Source organism: Mesitornis unicolor, unplaced genomic scaffold (genome assembly GCF_000695765.1).
Source record: "Mesitornis unicolor isolate BGI_N332 unplaced genomic scaffold, ASM69576v1 scaffold24787, whole genome shotgun sequence".
In the NCBI taxonomy this organism is placed as follows: domain Eukaryota; kingdom Metazoa; phylum Chordata; class Aves; order Mesitornithiformes; family Mesitornithidae; genus Mesitornis; species Mesitornis unicolor.
In genome coordinates, this window is record NW_010197432.1 from 12,466 (window position 1) to 33,721 (window position 21,256).

A 21,256-nucleotide genomic window follows, 5' to 3' on the forward strand; every position below is an offset into this window, starting at 1 on the left:
CTTGTTCTGACATAGAAAAATCATGGCCTCAGAAGAAACTACTTTTACAAGATTAGTCTATTATTAATACATTCATCCATTAGGTACAAGGTATTAGTTAACCAATAAATTATTTCTTAGAGTAACTGCAGTAGTTTTTACTAATTGTAAAGTTTAATGTCAGGTTCCACCATTCTGTAGTCTTCAAAGTTGCATCCATATATAAATTAACATACATAAAAATAAACCATTGTCTAAAAGACTGCACATCAAAATAGTACTTCCGTATCTACTTTTAAAAGAATAGTTTTTTGAATTTATTTTTACAAACTGAAGCTTTATAGGGACATTTACTCCATAATCCAAGATTATTAATGAACTAAGTATTCAAAAATATGGTTTGTAACTAAGATTTCTGTACATTTTTGTACCTTTTTCAGGCTATTATGTTAGCTTTACCATCAGGTTTTCAGTGCTGTGATATGCAGGCTTCAAATACCACCAAACATATTTACAGACAATAATTATTTCTATTATAGTAGCATCCCTACTAACTTCATGAAAATAGTTTTGGCTCAAATTTCAAATTACGTGGGTAATATCCCTTTGAATTTGATATGCTATTGTAATCTTCACATCTCCTATAGAGTTTATTTTTTGCTGACAACAAATTGGAAAAAGTAGTGAAGTATCTGAGGTGTGATCTAGTTTTATGAACTAAGGAGCAGCTTTCCCAAAGTTTAAGACAAATACAAAAAAATATTGCACAGCTTAAAACACAATTGTTTACATTCTGACTTCAATACATTCACGGTTAAGTTGTACTGTAAAATTAACAGTTTGTGTTGAGAGCCCAATTTTTTGTGCCAGAAGGTCAAACAAAATTCATAAAATTTAAAGTACTATGTTTTAAATGTTTACTTATTACAAGAATTCTAAGCAAACTTTAAAAGCTTAAAAAGCTTTTGACCTCACTTTTGAGGGTCAGTAACTCTTGCAAACCAACATTAAAATTTCTGAGCGATACAGGCCATTCAACCCACTATTCTCTCAAAAAGCTATCAGACAGTAAGCATTTTGTGAAGTACACACGTTTATTTAACATTCCTAAAATAAGCTGTATTTACATATTATATAAATGTATGAAGTCTTAATATAAAATAGAAAACTGCATTGACTGAGGAAATCGCACTCCATATGGAGTTACTTATTGAAGACAATTTGTTTATGAAATTTTACAATAATTTATATAAATTATCTCTTCCAAATTAGACGATTTTTTTTACTAATCCATACAATTTTGATGACTTTACAAACAGTGGTGTACATTATAAGCTTAAAAAAGAACAGTTACAGCATCTTCCGGCGCACAACTGGCTTTGGAAAATTAGACAGTCTCTTTTTGTTCTTTCGTAGAGTCTTCTCTGCCACATCTGCGGTTTCTTTCTGTTTGCTCTTTGCTCCATCCAATGGACTTCCAAAAGGAGAGATGAATTTTATTTCCACTGGTGGAGGTGACCAAGAACCTTCTTTTCTTGCAGTTCTGAACACAGAGAGAAGTATCAAACTGACTTTTTATTACTAACAGTATTTAGCAGAAGAAAAAAAACCCACATCGAATTACAAAATCAATGCCAAAGAATTTTTTATGGGCTTCTTTGTAGATAGGATCAAGGCAGAAAAGGTACAAAAATAAGCTTCCTTTTGCTTTAATTCCTTACCAGACTGTCCCAAGTATTCTCATTCCTCTGAGCTTTTAGAGCTCCCCACCCCAGATTTTTAGAAGCAAATGTCCTAGACAGTTTTCTAGAAAGAACCAAAAAACATGTTTGGAAACAAGTCCTCTTTACTCAGTGTCTGATCCCCCTCTCCTGCCTTACAGAGCTGAAGACCATAAGCGTGTGGTTTCGTAAGGTGGAATAAGGTAACATAAGAGCATGCAATCATTGCAAAGAGTAGTATCCACTTGATCTTTTCTATCCCCTCCCTCCTCTGTTTCCCTTAGAAAACGAAACCCTTAAGTGGGGCGTCTCGTAAAGCCAGAGCAGAACTGCATAGCCAAGTGAGGAAGTTTGGTGACCAAGGGCTGAATCACTGCCACAATAAAGGAATGCCAATAAGTGTTCAAAAAGAATTTCATACTTGCTTGCTTTCTTTGTTTTTGATTTTGCAGTTCTACCTCTCTTCAATTTTTCCTTTCCCATAGACTCTGTGGATTTGGCATCCTCTTCCTCTTTAGTTGGAAGCTCCTATGTTAAGGCAACAAAAACATTACTCATGCACAAGTTCTTACAATTCTACAGAATACCAATGATGTTTCTTTCACAAAGAAGTCATGGCAAAGTTATTTCCAAAAAGCATTACAGTTTCCTCTCTGCACAAATAAACCTTCCATCTTAAATTATTGTACCATCCTAAAAGTTCATATTCTGCAGTTAAAAGATAACACACCAAGTACATCTAAAGAAAGCCACTGTGCCTTTTGCTAAAGGCAAAAAAAAATACTTATTGATTCTTGACTTAGATCGATTAAAAATTGATTTTTGTAGGTAGTTTTCATGAAGGAAAAAAAATACATTGTTTAGCTGACTAATTTAAAGCTTTCTGTTACTTTCATGGAAAAAGTGAGGTATGATTTGCGAAGTATGATTTGAAAAAACAGTACAGAGCAAAAATCAAGAACATAAGACAACTCAAAGTTTTTACTTACTGGTTCTTTCACAATTCGGGAAATGCTAGATACATTTTTTCTCCTTGACCTCAAAAGAGGGGGTGAAAAGACAAACTGAGAAGACAAGTCTGGGTCTAAATCCTTAAGTTGCACTGGATGGTCTTCTTTTCCAGCTGAAATGAAAATGTATTGTTAACATGCACGTACATTACACATAAAGGACAGTTATGTTAAATTACAGGTGATAATCAAGAGCACAAGAGCATCCTGAAATAAAAGACCCAACCAGGTTTATAAACACTCAATGTGGAGGTATTTTTCCGCTAGTAACTGCCTCCTGGGATCCATTCTTTTACAGTAAATTGTGAACAAAAATAAGCCAGTGTAGCAATTTTACCTGCTATTACACAATCACAGATGTGCTCAAGAGGCATCAACAGTCCTTACACATCTAAAAATAAAATAATTTATCATGTACTCCAATAAGAAGAACCCCATGAGCAATAACTTCAAGAAATTTATGCCCATGGAAGTCACAAAATTAAACAGCTGTACAGTCTGTTGCACGATGCAGCTCATTTTAACTTAAAAACTAGACAGCATTTGAAGGCATGTCTCCTTTATTTCACTGCTGGGGGAAAGGATGGCAATTACATATTAAAAGACATCAGTTTTGAAAACTGGAAGGTAAGACATTAAGCTCATGACAAAAATTCAGCCTTAATTTCATTTGACTCTACTCAGATCAGTCTCCTCATCTCTTTCCACCAGAACTAGTCAGTCATGTAGAGTTCAGAATAAAGATTCACTGCCTCTTTCCAGATTTTATTTTGCATGGTTACATTCTTTACACTACCTAAAGCCATCCTCACAGTCTATTTTCTGCAGCTTACAAAATAGCAGTATGCCCTATTTTGCATACAAACATAGCGCACCTACCTTTGAATTTCTCTGTCAGCTTTGTGAGGGGAGGAGAGAAAAGGAAGGACTCTTTTTTCTCAGCAGGCAGTTTCTGATGCGCAGCAGTTCTGCGGGATCTGGTTCCCATAAGACGATCTGTTGGAGTTCTTAATGTGTCACCATGTCCTGATGGGTTTAGGCCCTCAAGCAGCAAAGGGCTGCCACCAGGTCCTTGGGGAAAGGCCTCCTCCTGTGTGCTCTCCAGTCGTCTCCTCCTGCCCCTGCGTCCTGTCCTTACTGTAGTGCTGGGTGTGGTTGATTCCTCCTTTGGCTGTACAGGTGTTTGCTCATGAGGATCAGTTTTTTCTGGTTTAGCACGTGGAACTCTTGTTCTTTTCTTAGGAGTATCAAGGGCTTCCACTTTTCCACCTGAATTTATGTCTTCCTGAGTAGAGAGAGATTCTGTGCCTGCCAAGACATTTTGTGCCCCCTTCCTAGCACTTCTTCGAGGAGTGACAGGAAGTTTAAAACCTGTTTGAGGAAGTGACGATTTGGACAGATCAAGGTCAGAATTTTCTGAAGCTTCTGACGAACTCATCTTCCTTCTTCTGCCTCTCTTAGTTGGTATAGGTGAAAGAAGTTCATCACTAGGCTTCACCTCTTCACCTTTGACAATATTTTCAGTGAATTGTAAATTAATGCTCTTCAGTTTTCTTGCACTTCTGCTGGGACTGACTGCCAATTTTACTTTATGATCAGTGTCAATCTGGCTCGTTTCTTGATCTCCTTCTGAACTTTTTCCTCCTCCGGCCCTTCTGGAAATAGAAAAGGCAATAATGCTACTTTCGGCAAGAGATGTTTCCTCACTAGCCTCTTCCAAGTGTTCAGATGCAGCTTCCTTTGCTCTCTTTAATCCTCTTCTTGGAGTAACGGCTACAGACTGAGACAATGTTTGTCCATCAGAATGGCTGCTTTCTACTTTTTCTAAATTACTCTGTTTAGGCTTCCTACCTCTCCTAGGAGTAACAGGCAATGCAGGTGTTTGCTCATCTTGAGCATTTTCTTCTGTTTGAAGACTAGAAGCCTCAGATGCTTCTTTTCTTCGCCTGGTACTTCTCCTAGGAGACAGTCCAATCAGCACTGGTTTGTCTGTCTTCAGTAGCTGCTGAGCACCTGCTAATGGAATATCTAGACTTCTGCTCAGCTGTCTCGTTGTGCGTGTCCTGGGAGTGATAACGTACTCTACTTGATGTCTGCTGGTTTCATCTTCCACTCCTTCTTGCACAGCTGCTAAGGGAGTTTTTGCCTTCTGGAATCTAGTTACTTTTTTACCTATGGTTTCATGAATAGATTGTTCTACAACTTCAGATGTAAATTCTTTACTTCTTGTGTCCTTGATTACATCCAGTAAGTTCTCAGCAATAGCTACCTTAATGGGTTCAGGCACATATGGGAGTGACTCTGCAATATTTTGAGATTCCTGATCACTAGTTACAGTGGACACTGAGTTTGTAACATGTTCCTGGTTTTCGGCATTTCCTAAATTGTTCCCAGGTTCTTCCTCTGTTGTTGTGCCAGCTGGTTTAGAAACATCTACTAATGCAGGGTCTCCCATCTCCACTTCACCTTCTTCTCCTTCCAAGACTAAAGTAAAATTACTCTGAGACAGAAAAAGCTCTCCATCTCCCTCAGCTGCATCACATTCATCATCGTTATGATCAGGCAAATCACATGCAAACTGTTGCTCTATAGTATCATAGCTGTACTGAAGATTGCCTGATGGATGTAGTTCACTATATGGTGATGCTTCAGGTGCTTCTTCCAAGGTTGGTGCTTTAACCGCACTATCTTCAAGAACCTAGTTAAAAAAATATAATCTCTGTTAATGCATTATTAATTACCAAACAGGCTAGCTTCAAACCAAGCTAGAGGAAACTGAGGACAGTGAAATGATGCTTTTCCTTTCAGATCACCACTGAAAGTAAAGTGTACACAATGTACTCCCTACTGCAGATAAAAGTTTATGCATTTAAGAACAGAGTATTCAGTGTATGCAAACCCATGCTCCAGTTCTGTTCTTTCTGTTCCTGACTAACGATTTGCCACTACCCATGAACAAAGAGCAGTTTTACAATACAAGCTGTACACACAACTGGCAGTAATCGTCACATTGCAGTGCTTTCTGTATTAAAATCCACATGGAGTGACTGACTCTGCATCTAACAGGGTAAAAGACAATTATGTTCCCAAGGTTTAAAGTTTCAGTCATGAGAGTTGTGACCACAACACTTGGTCAAACTGGCCAGGTATGACATCCGACAACTCAACCCTGCAGTTTAAGGAATCCCTTGGATTGCATGAGACAACATATACACTCTAAATAACTCCATCTCTTTTGTTTTGTAATTCCCTGTACTAAGCAATTATTCTTCCCTTCTACATCCACATGAGATACTCAAACTTTCACGTTGAGAATGAAAGAAGTATCTGTTACGCATTTCAAGTGATTCAAATGGTCAAGATAACTCAATTCATGTGTAAAGACCTTTGACCAACCCTCTGAGTTACAGTGCTAGTCAATGATGGCAGAAGGAAGAAGCCACTCAACAGGAGTCTCTATAGAGTCTGCTTATTTCCTTGCCTCCTGCCTTGTCATAAGCTGCTAAAGCATCACACTACAGCAACATGCCATGCTTCAAAACTAAACTCAAGACATACTACTCTGCATAAACTTTCCTTTTACACTTACAAATCTACAAACAAGAAAGCAGTAAGTAGTTTGTCCTCAATTCAGTGAAGGTAGCCAAGCCAAAACCAGCTATTTACATACAAATCAGTAAGAAGCAGTTATAACAGAAGCAGGAAAACCTTCACTGTACTGCTACATGAACGACTACAGAAGCGTTGTGAGCATCTCATGCACCTGCTCACTTCTTCCCATCACAAATTCTCCGTTTACTCCCGTAAGTGATTTATGTATTCCCAAGTCTATAATAATCTTCGCTACAGTGCTGTCCTAACCTCAAAGCAAGACCAGCTAAATAACTCACTGCCTCTTTAAGTTCATCTGAAATCTGGGACACTGAAAAGCATTTTCTGTTACTTAAGGCCAATCTAGTTGTGGTACGCCTACCTTTCAATTTGTATTTCATTCTAGCTACTACTAATTCCTGAGAGTATATTCCTAGGGAAAATGGACAGTATATTCCACGGCACTTAGACAACATCCACGATGAATCCACATGACTCATCAGCCCCAGCAGATAAAAGAACAATGGGGAAAAACCTGGGACAACTGGAGAATCTGTAGTTCTAATTTTCAGTCCACGTGAACCACCTTTTGAAATTCGTATTTTAAAAAGTGTAGATGTTAAAAAAACAATGTGGTTTTAGGCAGCTGGAAATATCTTGACACTGAAATGAACTCATTGGGAATTCTGTTTATGGTAATAAGGAACAAACAGTAAAAGATCCCCGCACCTAAACCATTCTGAAAATGAGGTTTGGTTCCTGCATCATTTTGTCCTTTGGTAAATGGCCCCCAGTATTGAAAGGCTGCACTCACCAGCTTCCCTTATTGTTTTTAACATTAAAACGATTTTTTAAAATCAAATAAGAAACATTTAAGTTCTAGTAAACCAACTGAATGCATGGTTATTTTAAAATATAGTTTAGGCATTTGTTTTGCACTACTACAGCTCTCAAAGGTCCAAGTCTTGACAGGTTCTATTCTGTGTTATAGGTACAGAAAATGCACGGAGGAAAAAACCTACCTGCCCTTACACTGAGGTTTTAACTTGTGTTAACCAGCTAAAGAAATCTGAGAAGTTTTTGTGTGCCTTCTAATTGCCAGTAAGACAGAACTGTCCTCAATTTGCAAAGTGTTTTCAATTTTGTAGAAAATGGGAAAATAGGTTACTTACATTAATTTCCTCAGTCTTAGGAAGATTGTTAGAAACAGCTGTTTCTTTCTGCAGAAAAGGAACATTTTCTTCAACTTCAGCTGCTTCTAGCTTACATTCTTCAGGCAAATCCACACACTTCTCCTCAAGGCGATTTTCTGAATGTGTACTAACCACATCCTCGCTGTCAAGGATACTTATCACAGCTGGAAGAGATTTATATAATTTGAACTTAACTGCTATATAAATGAAACAGGTTTAAGGAAAAGGACTTAACAGATGGAGCAGAAGCCAACAATACAATTCTTGATCCTGCCACAAATATTAGACTTTCTCCAAAAAACTAGAAGCCAGATCTATCTGGTAAATGAGGTAGCCCCACAATTAAAAAAGCAGAAGGGGGAAATCAGCTGGCAATTCCATAGAGAAAAGAAACAACAGAGGAAAGGCTGGCTGGAGAGGCATACTGATAGCTAGTTAGTCTTCAGAGCCTGAATACTAACAGTGCACCGTCTTTTAAAATAGTAACTCAAGCAGCAGACCCCACAGCACACAAATTAGAAGTGGTGTACAAGCACTACTAAAATAAATACTTGTCTCTCCTTCTAGTATTTTCAATTCTACCAGTTTTCTCAATATATTTATCAAGACCAGGAACACTGACAACGTATCTGCTACAAGGACTTTCTTTGAGGAGGGTATTCTCTCTACAGTTCAATGAAAGTTAGCAGGAACATCCTACTACTACTTCAACCCAAGACAGCTGTAGCGGTCTGGCAAACTGCATATTTTACTTCAGCAGCTCAGCTACATTAACTCACATAACATCTCCAACATACTGTACATACATTCATTGTCTGCCTCCGGGGATTCATTTGCTGCAACTGGTATGGCTTTTTCTTCTGATGAAGTGGACATTTTGGACTCCTGGTGGTTTGCTTCACTTCATGAACAGAAAGAAATAAATTCATCATAAAGCTTCAAAAAAAATCTTGAAGCGCTTTACAGTTCACTTTCTCACCATAAGATCCTCAAGTTTCAAAACAGAAAAAAATAGAATTAAAAATTTCTTTACCAATATATCTACATCTAATTCATGGCTCATTTTATACAACAAATCAAGTACTTTAAATTCTTCCCAGCTATCTAACTCTAGATAACAACATAACAACAGAGTTGTATTAAAAGATTAATATAGTTTGTCTTCTACAGAAAGAGTGCAACTGTTATACTGGAGGTTTAAAACAAACCAAATAAGTATTCGTACCAGCGCATGTTACCACTTGAGATTAAGGCCAATTTCACTAATAACATTCTGTCTTTATCACTAAGCAGTTGCAGCTTTTAGAGTATCTGGTGAGAAAACTGCTTCCCCTTCTATAAACAAATAGATGCTAATTGAGCGCACACAGAAAATAGAAATTAAGTGTATAAAATACTGCCTGAAAGTATTCAAACCCCGGAATAAATTCACCAATGTTACAGGAATCTCAGGTGTAATTTTTAGTTACACAATTTTCAGACAAAAGCAGGGCTTATGTTCACAGTATCCTCAAGCTGTCAAAAGGTGTATATGGGCTGCTGAATGAAGCCTTTATGACCATACTCTGGAGTCCAAAATTATTTGAGGAAAGAAAAGGCTCAAACTGACAGCTAGTCACTTGGGCTTACATTCATGCCAAAATAGTTCTCTTCGCAGACAGACAGGAGTAAAAAAAGCCGTTACATTTAACACAGGAAAGAACCAATACCTGGTCAAAAATCATAGTTTTCAAACACAGGAAAGCAAGCAGTCACATGTTGTGTGAACCCAAAAACGTATCTATTTTATTAACTTACCCTTCACTTGCAGTCCCAAAAGTAGCAGCCTCAGCTGCTGGTAAATTAAACACCAATTTATCATCCTCAGGAAGGGTAAGACGTTCAGCATTTGATTCTTCCACAAATCCTACAAAAACAGACAGATGGATGACTCCTCTGTTGTACCTTAACATCATTTCTTTAAAAATGCTCATATAATTTTAAAGTGAGCCTTCATGCATTTCATCTAGGATAGTGACCTAACAAAATAGTGCTACCAAGACTGCAAATGCACAGGTCTGAATTCTTCTTTGCAGTAAAACCAGATGTCTGATGCCTAATTTTCACCAAGGAAAAAAAAACAATTACTGTTGATAATCTGTTTACAAACTGAACTTGTTGCATTACTGACGTAATACATTAAAAGGCCCCAAACTCTTTCAAATCACTGCTGCCTCTCAGTTGCAATTACCACTTTTGGCTGGCATTTCTTGTGTGTATATATTCCTAGTGTCCACAGTTCCTAAAGAAAGGCTCAAAACAGAGCATGTCAATTTTAAAAGCCTAGAACTAGGAACTTTCCAGGACACTTAAGAACCCTGATTGTTAACTGCTGTACTAAGCAGTTATTTAACCTTTTGAAGACATTTGAAAAATTCAGAAACTTAGGTTATCACAAGATGAAACACACCAATTTCTTTTCCTAATTCTGATGAATCTGCTTGTTCTATCCGGAAAGGTTTATCTTCAACCATTTCACTGTCCTCTTCCTTCTCAGATTCTTGAAAATCAACAATTTCTTCAGTGGAAGAATTAGCTGGTTTAGCAGCTATAAAGATGACATCATCTTCAAAATCGCCAGGTGATTTTGCATCCTGATACTCTAAAGTAGTTTGGTCTGACCTGACAGAGAAGTTACTGTTTTCTTTGCTGACATCCATTTTCTCCAAACTATCTCCAGGTATGCTTTCTCTAGACTCTTCCATTTCAGCATTAGCATCCTCAGGGTTGTTGAGAGTAAACAGAGTTGGTTTATCTCTACTTTCAGACCAAGCATCCTCCACCATTTCATGACAATGCTCAGATGAAGGTCCAGGTAAGGCTTTATCATCTGCTGCTACCTTGAAGGAAAAAAACAAACAAACAAAATCAGTAACATGCATATGCCTTTTGTCATATATAAAACCATATACTGATATTTGTAAGTTACAAATATTAACTTATGCAAGGCGTTACCAAATTAATTCTCATTCTAGCATTATTTTCACTTTTAAAGCCGAGTGTAAAAATTAATCACACTTTTGATTGCTCATTGAGTTTCCACAACCTTTGAGAATTACAATGAAGTGGGTCTTTTAAGTACTTGTTTATACTATCATCTCAAGGGTGTTCACTGGGTTCACTATTGTTTTCAAGAAGAGGAAGCTTTGCACACCCAAAATCATAACTCAAGATCTCTTTTTTCTTATGGTTGCCTTTTCAACTTGTAGGTACTACTAAAATACTTTAGTGTTTGCTATGCCTGTAGCACAGCACAAGTAAATAATTCTGGCCACATTGCATTATTACTAAGAAATTAATACAGGAGACACAGATCAGTCTATAAAACCTTTAACTGAAAAAACTCAATAACTACAGCCTAGCTTACCCCAACAGTCCATTTTGCATTGGAGTTCTCCTCCCTGAAAGATATTCTAGGTTCCTTTGCTCGTAGAGGAGGAGTAACTGATCGTCCTGGAGATGCAGAGGGAGTTGCTAGAGGGGTGGTGCGAAGGCTGGATCTGAGAATAGACTGAAGAGTAAACCCAGGAAATTCAGAAGCAGATGTGGCCAAACCTTTAGCTCTCTATGAAAAGAAAAAAATATTTAATTTTAAACCAGTTAAATCTTCAAAACAGAAGATTTCACTTGTCAAAAGTATTACTTTAAATTACAAACTGAGTTTGTACCAGCAGAGAGAATATAGTTTAGCCTCTGTGCTGCTCTTTTACCAAAGGTACCAAAACCTTAATGACAAAAAAACATGCTATTTATGTTCCTTTTGGCTTTTTTCAATGCCAAATTTTTGTTTTTAATTAATCTCCTCAAGAAACAAAGATATGGCATCTTGTTGTCCGCAATGTTATCTCCCATCCCAGTAAATTTTGCAATTTCTACCCTGTTCTTCTAAAAGGCATACAATTTCAAATGTTACCTCGGATACAGCTACTGAAAACAAAATGGCACCAGCAAAGCAACAGCATATCTTATTTTTTCACTAATGAATCAAGCCACACTGCTGTAAAAATAACTACACATCACCTAGAAGCACTCAGGTCTTCTCACCTCACCTCAAAAAAAATTTTACAGTATTGAAACATTTAAAAAGGAGGAGGATGAAACTAGCTTAGTGATAAGGATAATATTTAATATGAAGAAAAAGGTTGTAATTCAGAGAGATCGTAACTATTTTGTTCAGGTAGGCAAAGGCAAAAAGAACAGCAGCAAGAAGTTAGGTCAAGTGTTACTTCCTTGCATGGCAAGTTTGATGGCAGTGAATGGAAATACAGCTTAACACAAACAATCAATAACTAAAATAACTGCAAAAAGCCACGACTGAATTTAAGAGAGACTGACAGCACTTAACTAACATCATTTAGTTGTTATTCACTTAAACTAGATTAAGAAACTGAAGCATATATGTTCTTGCTTGTAGGTACGCAAGTCAAATTATATAGAGCTATTAAGCACTTCAATAATGAGCCGCAAATATAAGAATACAAATATAAGCTACAAATTGCATCTTTAAGTATCTAAGCATATTGAAAAGGCCAATTTTTACTTGCTTTGTACCATGCAATAAACACAAGTTTATTTCATTAAGCTATGGGACATGCATACTGCAACTAATTTAGAACTAAACTTTTCCTCTTCAAACCTGGTTGGTGTACTGCTTCTAAAAGGATGGTATACACACACATACTGAAAGTATTCCACAGCTTGAATCCAACAGTGTGTGTGCTAAATACTTTGGTGGTTTCATTTTAAACAACATTTACAGGCTTTTGGTTTGGTTGGTTGTTACCAGTTTTTTAAAAATACAAACCTTAACCACAAGAGGAGTCTCTAGTAAATTCAGCTCTGATGCTCCTGAAAAACTATTTTGTGAGATGGGACCATGCCAATTTGATTTCAGTGGGCTGGATGCCATGAATGAAGTAGAAGGCCTGCATGGTGACTGCCAGCTACCACCCTGTGCTGCAGAACTTGAAGGAACAGGACAAACCACCAAATCCAGCAATCTGTTAAAATACACAATTTAAAATACGAGTATAAATAAATAAGTGACAAAAAAATCACACTGCATTCAAGAAACTGAGATGATACATAACAAAGGCATTCGACAAACAATAAATATAGGTTAACCCTCACTGCTGGGGTGATGTATCAGGCCCACAAACAAGTTACAAGCATTTTCTTCTTTTAAATTATTTCTTCACATTTCATACTGAATTCCCTAATTCACTGCCTCTGAGGCAAGAGTAATCCCATTTTAAGTTGTACAAGTAATGCAATTCTCATGTCAGGAGAAACCTCTTCTACATTTCAGTGCTGGGACCCCTTCAAGTTCTCCACTTAGTTGTGTTCCTAAGCTGACCTTTTCTTTACCACATAAAGAACTAAGTTCAAACAGAACACTTTGCAAACACAAAGTTTACACAGACACACACATATATACACACACATACGTACATATATGTGGCTCCTCCTGTACAGATGTATACATCTTTCTGAAATAATAATTTCTGTTGATCTACTATACCTGGAACATTTTCTTGAAACCGGTGTCCCAACAAATGCATCACGCAACTCCGCATCAGGGAAAGGACGTGTCATGACTGGTGGTTCTATAACTCTTGGACTAGAATTAAGAGGAAAATGTAATGGACTTTCATTCCTCAGAAGTCCAAATATACCAGAATTCAAGTTAATTAGACCATACCACCTGTAGGAAAATTATCTGACAACTACTAGCCTCTTTTCCACTCTTTATAATTCTGCCTACTTTAAAGTAAAAAATCAGAAACTGAGCGGGAAGTGGTAAAGGATTATTATTTGATCACACGATCCAGTCTATCAAAATCCGTACACCAATAACTTGATGGTAAATCATGGTTTTAGTTTCAGCTGTCTTAAACTATGGAAATATATTTACCATAATGTAAATAAATATATTTCCATAAATAAGTATCAGAGCAGAAAAACTCTCTCTCTAAATATCACTTGTGATTTATTGATTCTTAAATGTTATTATCTTGTACATGCAAAAATGCCTAACAAAGCTTTATTCAGGTGTGCCTTCCCTCCAAAACAGTAACATAATTCAAATGGGTCTCTCTCTCTCTCTCTCTCTCTCCCTCTCCAAACATACAGTTTCAGACTAAACTTTGTTACAAGGCTGCTTACCTATTATATTGTAAGAAACTACTTTTCTGCTCATTTCCTACCCATACTTCTCCAATTTTGGATAATACGTTACTGATGAAAGTTCCTCTCGTATGCACATTTCCTGCATTAGCTTGTTTTGTTATGGTTGACAATGGCTTTGGTCTTGTGACTGTAAAAGCAAAAGCAGAAAAAATATTAGCCTTGTGTAACCAAAGTGATGGTTCGTTGTCCATTATGTTTCCTCCCCCTAAAAATTACCCTCTCTGAAGACAGATGAAGGCAAATGGTACGGCTTGGCTCTCTCTACTGCCAGCTTCCTCTGAACTCTAGGAAGAATCTTGCCATATTGGTCTAACATAGAATTTCTGGCAACTGCTCTCTCTCTCAAGCGAGGATCACGATCATTCTGATGAATGAAAAGCATAAAGAAAAAAATTTAACAAATTACAAGAAGTTCACTGCACAGAACTCTCTGTGCTTCAATCAGTGAATACATTTCCTCTACAGATGGAGTAAAAACATCCACTGCTCAGTACAGCAGGAAGTTCTACCCATCAGCGCACACAAATTTCACTGGGTATTTTTAGCAAAGTGGAAGGAAGACTAGAATAGTAACAGAACCTACAACTTAAAATAATTCTGGCACTCTGCAGAACCTTATTCTGATACACTTGTCATCACCTCCACTTTTCAAAAGGCTTACAAAACAGCAGGCTTTCTCTTGTTTTTCCTGAAACACCAATGTCCGAGATGACTGGATATACACGACAACTGCAAACTACGTTGGACAAAATGATGTAAAAATTAGAACGAGTAAGAAAAAGCTACCTACGCACACCTTCTGCCTGGATGAAAGTTTTCACATGCAGGACCTAAATCTTCCAAAACCACCTTGTAAGTTTGATTCACTGGAAAACCATAGTTCCGGAAAAGAGCAAGTGCATCACAGATCCATAACAGAAGTTCACATAACACAAAATTTTATCTGGCTATTCTGAGATGCAGAAGTTAAGATAAGAATTTCTGTCATAAAAATGGTAAAAAGAAAGTTGTGGAATTGCACAATTCACACTATAATTTGAGAAATTGAAAATAAACAAACCACCACGCAAATTTTACCTGTGGGTTGGCACCTGGAAGCTAGAAAAATAAAGTTGTGTGCAAGACAGAAAAGACGACATAAAACGCACTCTTCATTCCACAGAAACAAGAGGCACAGACAGCTTTCAGTAGACTAAACCATACATTACACACGTGTGATTAACTAAACTGTAAGACTGGCTGATAGAAAAGATGTGTATTTATTCCTTAGATGCAGCAACCTATTTTAAGTAGTCAACAATAGTCTGTAACATTTAGCCTATAACTTCACAGAGTAGCTTTGGCGTAGTGAATTATTTTGTCCAACTTCTAAGTTCATCTGTAACTTAATGTGTAGAAACTTATTCTCAGTATTTCAAAGAACGGTATAAAAAACAAAGCAGGATTCTTATTGAGTACTATCAAAACTGGTGAGTAACACCTAACAGAAACTTGCACCCTTGACAGAACTTTTACGCTTACCGTAAGATTAACCTTCATTGATTGATTCAACTGCAGTGCTGGGATATAGTTGGCACGCTGAAGATGGTGGACTAAAAGAAATTCATGATTCTGAGCACCAGCATTCGTCTGCAAAAACTTCTCCAAACACTCCTGTGAGATATAACATATTCCAAAAATCTATTACGATTCTGCCTCTTCTCTTTTCAAAGAGACAATTAAGATTTTTTTTTTCTTGTCCACACTTACTTGTTCAATCTCTGTGAAAGGTAACTTCAGTAAGTCTTCCATCAGTCCCATCTCCTGACAGATCTCATACATATGTTTTAACAGCTCTTCCATACTTAACTTAGTGGTGTGTTGCTGCAACAGACTCCAAGCCTCCACCATGCACCTGCAATTAGTTTTTTGTGGAGATGTAAAGGAATATTAGTAGTATAACCAAAAAGATGCCTCAAAATTATTGTATTCCAAGTTTAAAGGAAGTTTAGGGGATCATAATTTGTATTATTTGTTCTTCACTTTTCACAATTTGAATGCCACAATGGTGGGATAGAGTTCTTTACCTGTTGGACAACAACACAGTGAGGAAAAGCTGCACTTCACTACTGCTTGACACGGCTGGCTTCATCATCTGTATGTATCTGAGGGCTCGCCTATGCTCTCCTTGGCACATGAGGGACTGAAGAATTCTCGTATGTTGCCATGGCACAGTTTTGATTGTAGCTGGATGAAAAAGCAGGGCCAGTGAATTCTGCAGAAGTCAGAGATCAGGTTGATTAAGACATATACATGCACATAAGGCAGCAAAAACATTAAAAAGTTCCTTAAGTAACGGTGAATGTGTGTGTGTTAAATAAATGTAGATGACTAACTAATGAAACACTTGATTCAGGACATGTAAATAAGAATTCTTAAGTATTTGCATAAAAACAATCAGTTAGCCATGTAGAACAAAGTGAGTGTTTTAAAAGGTGTAATTCACACTTTTCTAGGTTAATCAAATCTCTATATACAAACACCACTTTTTGGAAATACATTACTAAATAAGAAGTTATTCTCCCAGACGAACAGACTATGTTAACATCTTGACAGGCAAACAATTTTCAGCATCAGAAAGAGCATGAATTAGGTTGAAAAGTCACTTAAATCTTGCTGCTATGATCATAGTTTTAATATTTAAAGTACCTCAACCACTGTTTTTGATAAAGTGCTCAACTAGTCTGCTGAAAACAATCTAAATGGATGGCTTTGAAAATTCAAATATCAAGCTTTATTAAAGTTGAATTCTTCTTTGTTTTAATCTATTTCCTGTCAAAATAGTTAAATTTCAAATCATAATTTATTGCTGAAGATGCTGTAGAAATATTACAAAAAAGCTTCCTTATGTTTTAGCACCTGCTATTAGCTACACACCAATTTTTAAAAATCATTTTATAGATGACAGCTTTGTACTGCAATATATAACTAAACGATAACATACTTACCTCATAATCATTGTGATCTAGAAGCCAAAACCCTTGAATAAGTTTAACAAGACCCCAAGGGATAGCAAACACAGTTGGGAAGGAGTCAACTGAAGTTTCTGTTTTATTTGGAAATGAATGCATGATATCTAGCAGCAAGTAAATTGTCTGATATCAAGTATCTAATTAAGGCTAATAAATTTATAAGTAAAAAAAATTATCACACTGCATTTAGAAAAACAATGAAATAAGAATAAGAAAGTGGTGGGAAGCAGAAAATAGTATTAGTCTTGCCATTTTCAGCTAGTCTAACTCGAAGATACTCAGGTACTAACCACAAAATTGCATTCCAAATAAATAGCCAGAAAGAAATAGTCCTCCATTTCTGTAAGGCATTCAGAAAGGATAACTTCAGATATTTCAATACTTCAGTTGTAAACTCAGGCTCTCTTTTTAGTCAGTGGAGATATTCAAAGCATTTGAACATCCAATGCTTAACTATTGAAGCAAACAAATTCTACCATTGTTGTTTAGTTTTTTTCCCTCTCATTTACAGAGTGTATAAAACAATGTAAATTATGGTGTCCTTACAATACAACTTAGCTCTGAATGACTACAACTGGATTTAAAACAGTATGTGGATTACTCACTGCTAGCGTCTTTTTGTCTTTCTGACGTCCGTTTTTAGGGACATATTCTAGTAAGACAGCTCTGGGGTACAACCATTTTTAAATCCCATGCTCTCTAGGCTCCCCTCTCGGGTTAGGCAACAAACAACAAAAGCAAATCTGTGTACTGTGTACTTCAGCAGCTTAAAAATTTTTTGTCTAATGACTTTTCTCCCTGTTTGTTATTCTGTGTGCCTGCACTTTTAACAGAACAAAGGCAAGCACTCTTAGCTGTGCTGGAAAATAGATGATTTCAGCAATAATCAGGTACTGGTAAGCCACTGTTAGAAATCCTTCTGCTCTGAAGCAGCATGTTTTAGTGCATGTTTTAGTGCATCATTCTAGTAAGAAGCCATTTGCTATAGATATGGGTGCTTTAAAAAAATTAAAAACTTAAATTTTGAGAAAAATGAAAGAGGCTTTTTATCTTTAATATTGCTTAGTAAACCTGTTTTCTCATCTCAAAAAAGACTGCAGCAAAACACTAAAAAACCATAGAAAATCCACAGTACAAAGAAATAAAGCCATGCTTCTGCCTACAACTTAATTCTAAATTAAATATTTAAATAAATATTTTCACACTTGCATTGTGTTTGAAGCATAAATTAAGAAGTGTTATTGAATGCATAGATGACAAACATTTAAGAACATTTATGTACTGAAGGTGTAAGAAAAATATCTAGAAAGGATACAATTGCATGTTTGTAGATTTCTTCAATGCTTTCTAGTAAATAGAGATCCAGCAGTGCCTGAAATGAAAAATTAAATTTTTTTTTTAAAACTCCTGTCGTTCACAAATCATTGACTTTTGGGTGGGGTTTGGGCCTGTTGTTGTTTTCAGTGAACACAAGACTCACATGTAAACTGGCAGGTGGGTATTTCCCAGTTCCTCCTTCATCTCTCCGCCACAACTTCTCAACTTGGTCTCCTAACTGGGAAACCATTCCATCAATCATCAAACAGTCAGAATCCCATTTTCCTCTGAAAAAAACAAAAAGGCAGCAAAGGTTTGGACAGAGTAAAACACTAATTCCCACCTCTCAGTCTAACAGATTTGCTCCAGTCCAAACAAACAAAAGGCCCCGTGAGTCAAACAAACATACAAAGGCATGATTGTGACTTGAAATGTGCATGAAAGAAACTTCTGACTCAGATGAAAGATGTTTGTGAGATCACATTCAATTACTAAAGGAGTTCCAAACAGAAATCCTATAAGCTCTCTTATTAAGGGAAAAGTTGCAATGACCTTTTAGTTTTCAGAGTTTCTTTTGTAGTATACTTGTGATACAAAGGAGGTCTAACCAAAGTTTTTTTAAGTGCCAAAAATCACCACGCTCATAGTGTCTAACAGAGGAAATGTAACAGTATCAAAGTATCAGGACTATTCCTTAACACGAATATAACACCTCACATTGGAGTGTCCCACTACACAGCTGTGAGACAACATAGTGGAAGTTTCAGCTTTTGTTCTCAGCATGTCACTTTTATTCCTGAAAAAAGGGGTGTTTCTTTCAGAGAGTTCAGCATACAGGTAAATTTTAATTTCATCTTAAGTAGCATTTGTGTTTCTATACACATACCACTACAATTAAAGATGGATGAACTTTTAAAAACTACATTCTTCAAAAGTCCACCACAGGCCTCTGCTGACTGCGACGCTACCCTTTAGTTTCCCAATGATCAAAAGCAGAAAAGGCACACTAGAGGTTGGTTGTGTGCTTCTAAGGAACACATGAGTCTGTATATAAGTTACTTGAGAAGTAAGCTAAGTAATATCAACTTTGAAAGTCAATACCTAATACACTGCAGCTTCCATCTTAACTTATCTTGCAGCTCCCTGTTCACAGTGTCACTGCCTAAGCTTCTGTAGGCCTCTAATTAGTTTTCAGTACAATTTCCAAAGGAAAACCTAATGATCGTCTAATCAAAGACATATCACCTGTATGTTAGTAAGCTAGTCCAGGAAAGAGAGTTTACATCAGGAGGTGACTTTTATCCAAAAGCCAGGAGAGCGCTAGGTGTGCCAACTAAACATAACTATTTTATTAAATTACACAAACATAATTTAGATTTAGGCCAATACAATTGATACCACCTCTTTATTCCTAATCACAGGGTCTTCTTCAGTAGTAGCAAATTACAGAGATTAGCCAATTAATTAAGTATGCTACCAAAATAGGACAATACCAACAAATGGTACTAAGCAGAGGTATACAGAAACATTTTAACACAGGAAAGTAACCTCTGTGTTCAAAAGAACACATGCATCTTTGAAGTCAAAGAGTATTCCCAGCAAATGCATTACGCATAGCAAATACAACTTTTGATATAAAAGCTTTTCACTTCTATTTCTGAATTCGCAGTGGCAGTATTCTAGAGTTTTCCTGTAAGGCTTACCTTGATAAACGCTCAAGTTTCTGTCGATGACCAGTATAGTAGCTCTGAATGAGAGGGTAATTGTAGAAAGCTCTAGACAAATGCATGTCATCATCTACAGGCAATAAAGTAAAACCAAGTTAAAGTAGTAATATCACATTTTTAAACTAAAATTTTTGCCTAAAAAGACAGAAGATCATACAAGCTAAGCATGCAGAAACACAGGCAAGCCTCCAACTTTGAAAGAAGCCAATCCTGTTTCCGCCTTTGCTAAAAGCGACGCAAGACTCAACTCCCAGTTTCAAGTGCCATTTCAAGTTTACAGTTGATGTAGTGTTCCAAATATGCAGTCCAAGCTGAAATTCGCTACAAAAATCCCACAATTGTCAAAGGGAATTTATTTTTTAAACATGTCACATGAGCATTTGTAAGACAATTAATAGAACGTATAATCCATCCATATAAAGAATTGTTTCCAAGGTATATATTTTCCTCAAGCAATAAAGTTCAAAACATGCAGGTAATGCTTTTACTGTAAAAACAAGCACTCCAGTATTTGCTGTTTAATAGTAACTTGTTTAAAATCCCACATATTTCAAGCTGTGGACATAAGCAACTCCTTGAAGTCAGAGGCTTACTGCTTTTTCTAAGAAACATTCAGGAAAGGAGCTGCTTGCATTATTCTACACTACGTATTTGAAAAAACAGTAAATCTCAATTTCACCAACAGAACTTCAGCATACGTTGTCACTGAACCAACATGACTAGTTATTGACAAAACATGGCTAAGCACGTGTTCGATAGGAACCACTCAGAGGACAGTCTCCTTGTTACAAATGCATTACAGTTTATCCTTACCTAAACCCTCGGGAAGGAGACCGGATCGACAGAACCAGATAACGACTTGTGCATACAAAGAGATGAGGCTCGTTACCATCTGCTTATTCTTCAAGTCTGTAAAACCTGAAAAAAGGCTTAAGATTATTTTCGTTACACAATTCCTTACATTTTGACAAAACTCCTTTCTTCAGATTAAATAGAAGGTATAAAAATAACACTGTAGAAATCTGGTTTTGCATTTTTAACTTTCTATCAATCACTTTCTTCTTTGAAGAAGAAAACCCAACACAATCACCAACAAACCTGTCATGGTTTAGGCCCAGTGCATAACTTAAGCTTAAGTTACAGTCAGGGTTGGCCAAGCCCAGCCGGGCAGGGCCAGGTCTGCACCACCCGCACCTGGGGCCATGCTGGTCAGGGCCGGTGCCAGAGAGAGAGAGAGGCATGCCCTGCACCACCCTTAAATACATGAATTCACAGGGGTGCTGATTGGCTTGGCCCTGGTCAGAGGTGGGTCTGACAAAGGAAAAGGGGGAGCTTTTCAGGTAGCTTCTTAAAGGGCCATCTCCATAGCCCTTCCCCCGTTACCAAAGACACAACCAAAAACCCCTCACAGAAAACCCAATACATTCCACCCCTTGCTACTGCAAATTATGTATTCAAGAATTATTATCAAAATTCACC

General features: G+C 36.9%; 1 protein-coding gene across 1 annotated transcript; it reads right to left on the minus strand.

Moving 5' to 3' along the window:
• Nucleotides 1-1,054: 1,054 nt before the first annotated feature.
• AHCTF1 (AT hook containing transcription factor 1) lies at nt 1,055-20,981 on the minus strand. The gene is made up of 22 exons (XM_010188811.1): nt 20,972-20,981; nt 20,591-20,686; nt 19,754-19,847; nt 18,214-18,337; nt 18,049-18,105; nt 16,710-16,856; nt 15,789-15,976; nt 15,472-15,616; nt 15,244-15,375; nt 13,939-14,086; nt 13,699-13,849; nt 13,055-13,153; nt 12,338-12,533; nt 10,901-11,098; nt 9,944-10,373; nt 9,292-9,400; nt 8,301-8,395; nt 7,474-7,658; nt 3,590-5,408; nt 2,690-2,823; nt 2,122-2,228; nt 1,055-1,522 (listed from the first exon to the last, which is right to left on the minus strand). The coding sequence occupies exons 1-22, from the start codon at nt 20,979-20,981 to the stop codon at nt 1,330-1,332; spliced, it is 4,857 nt and encodes a 1,618-aa protein (XP_010187113.1). The 3' UTR covers nt 1,055-1,329.
• Nucleotides 20,982-21,256: the final 275 nt, after the last annotated feature.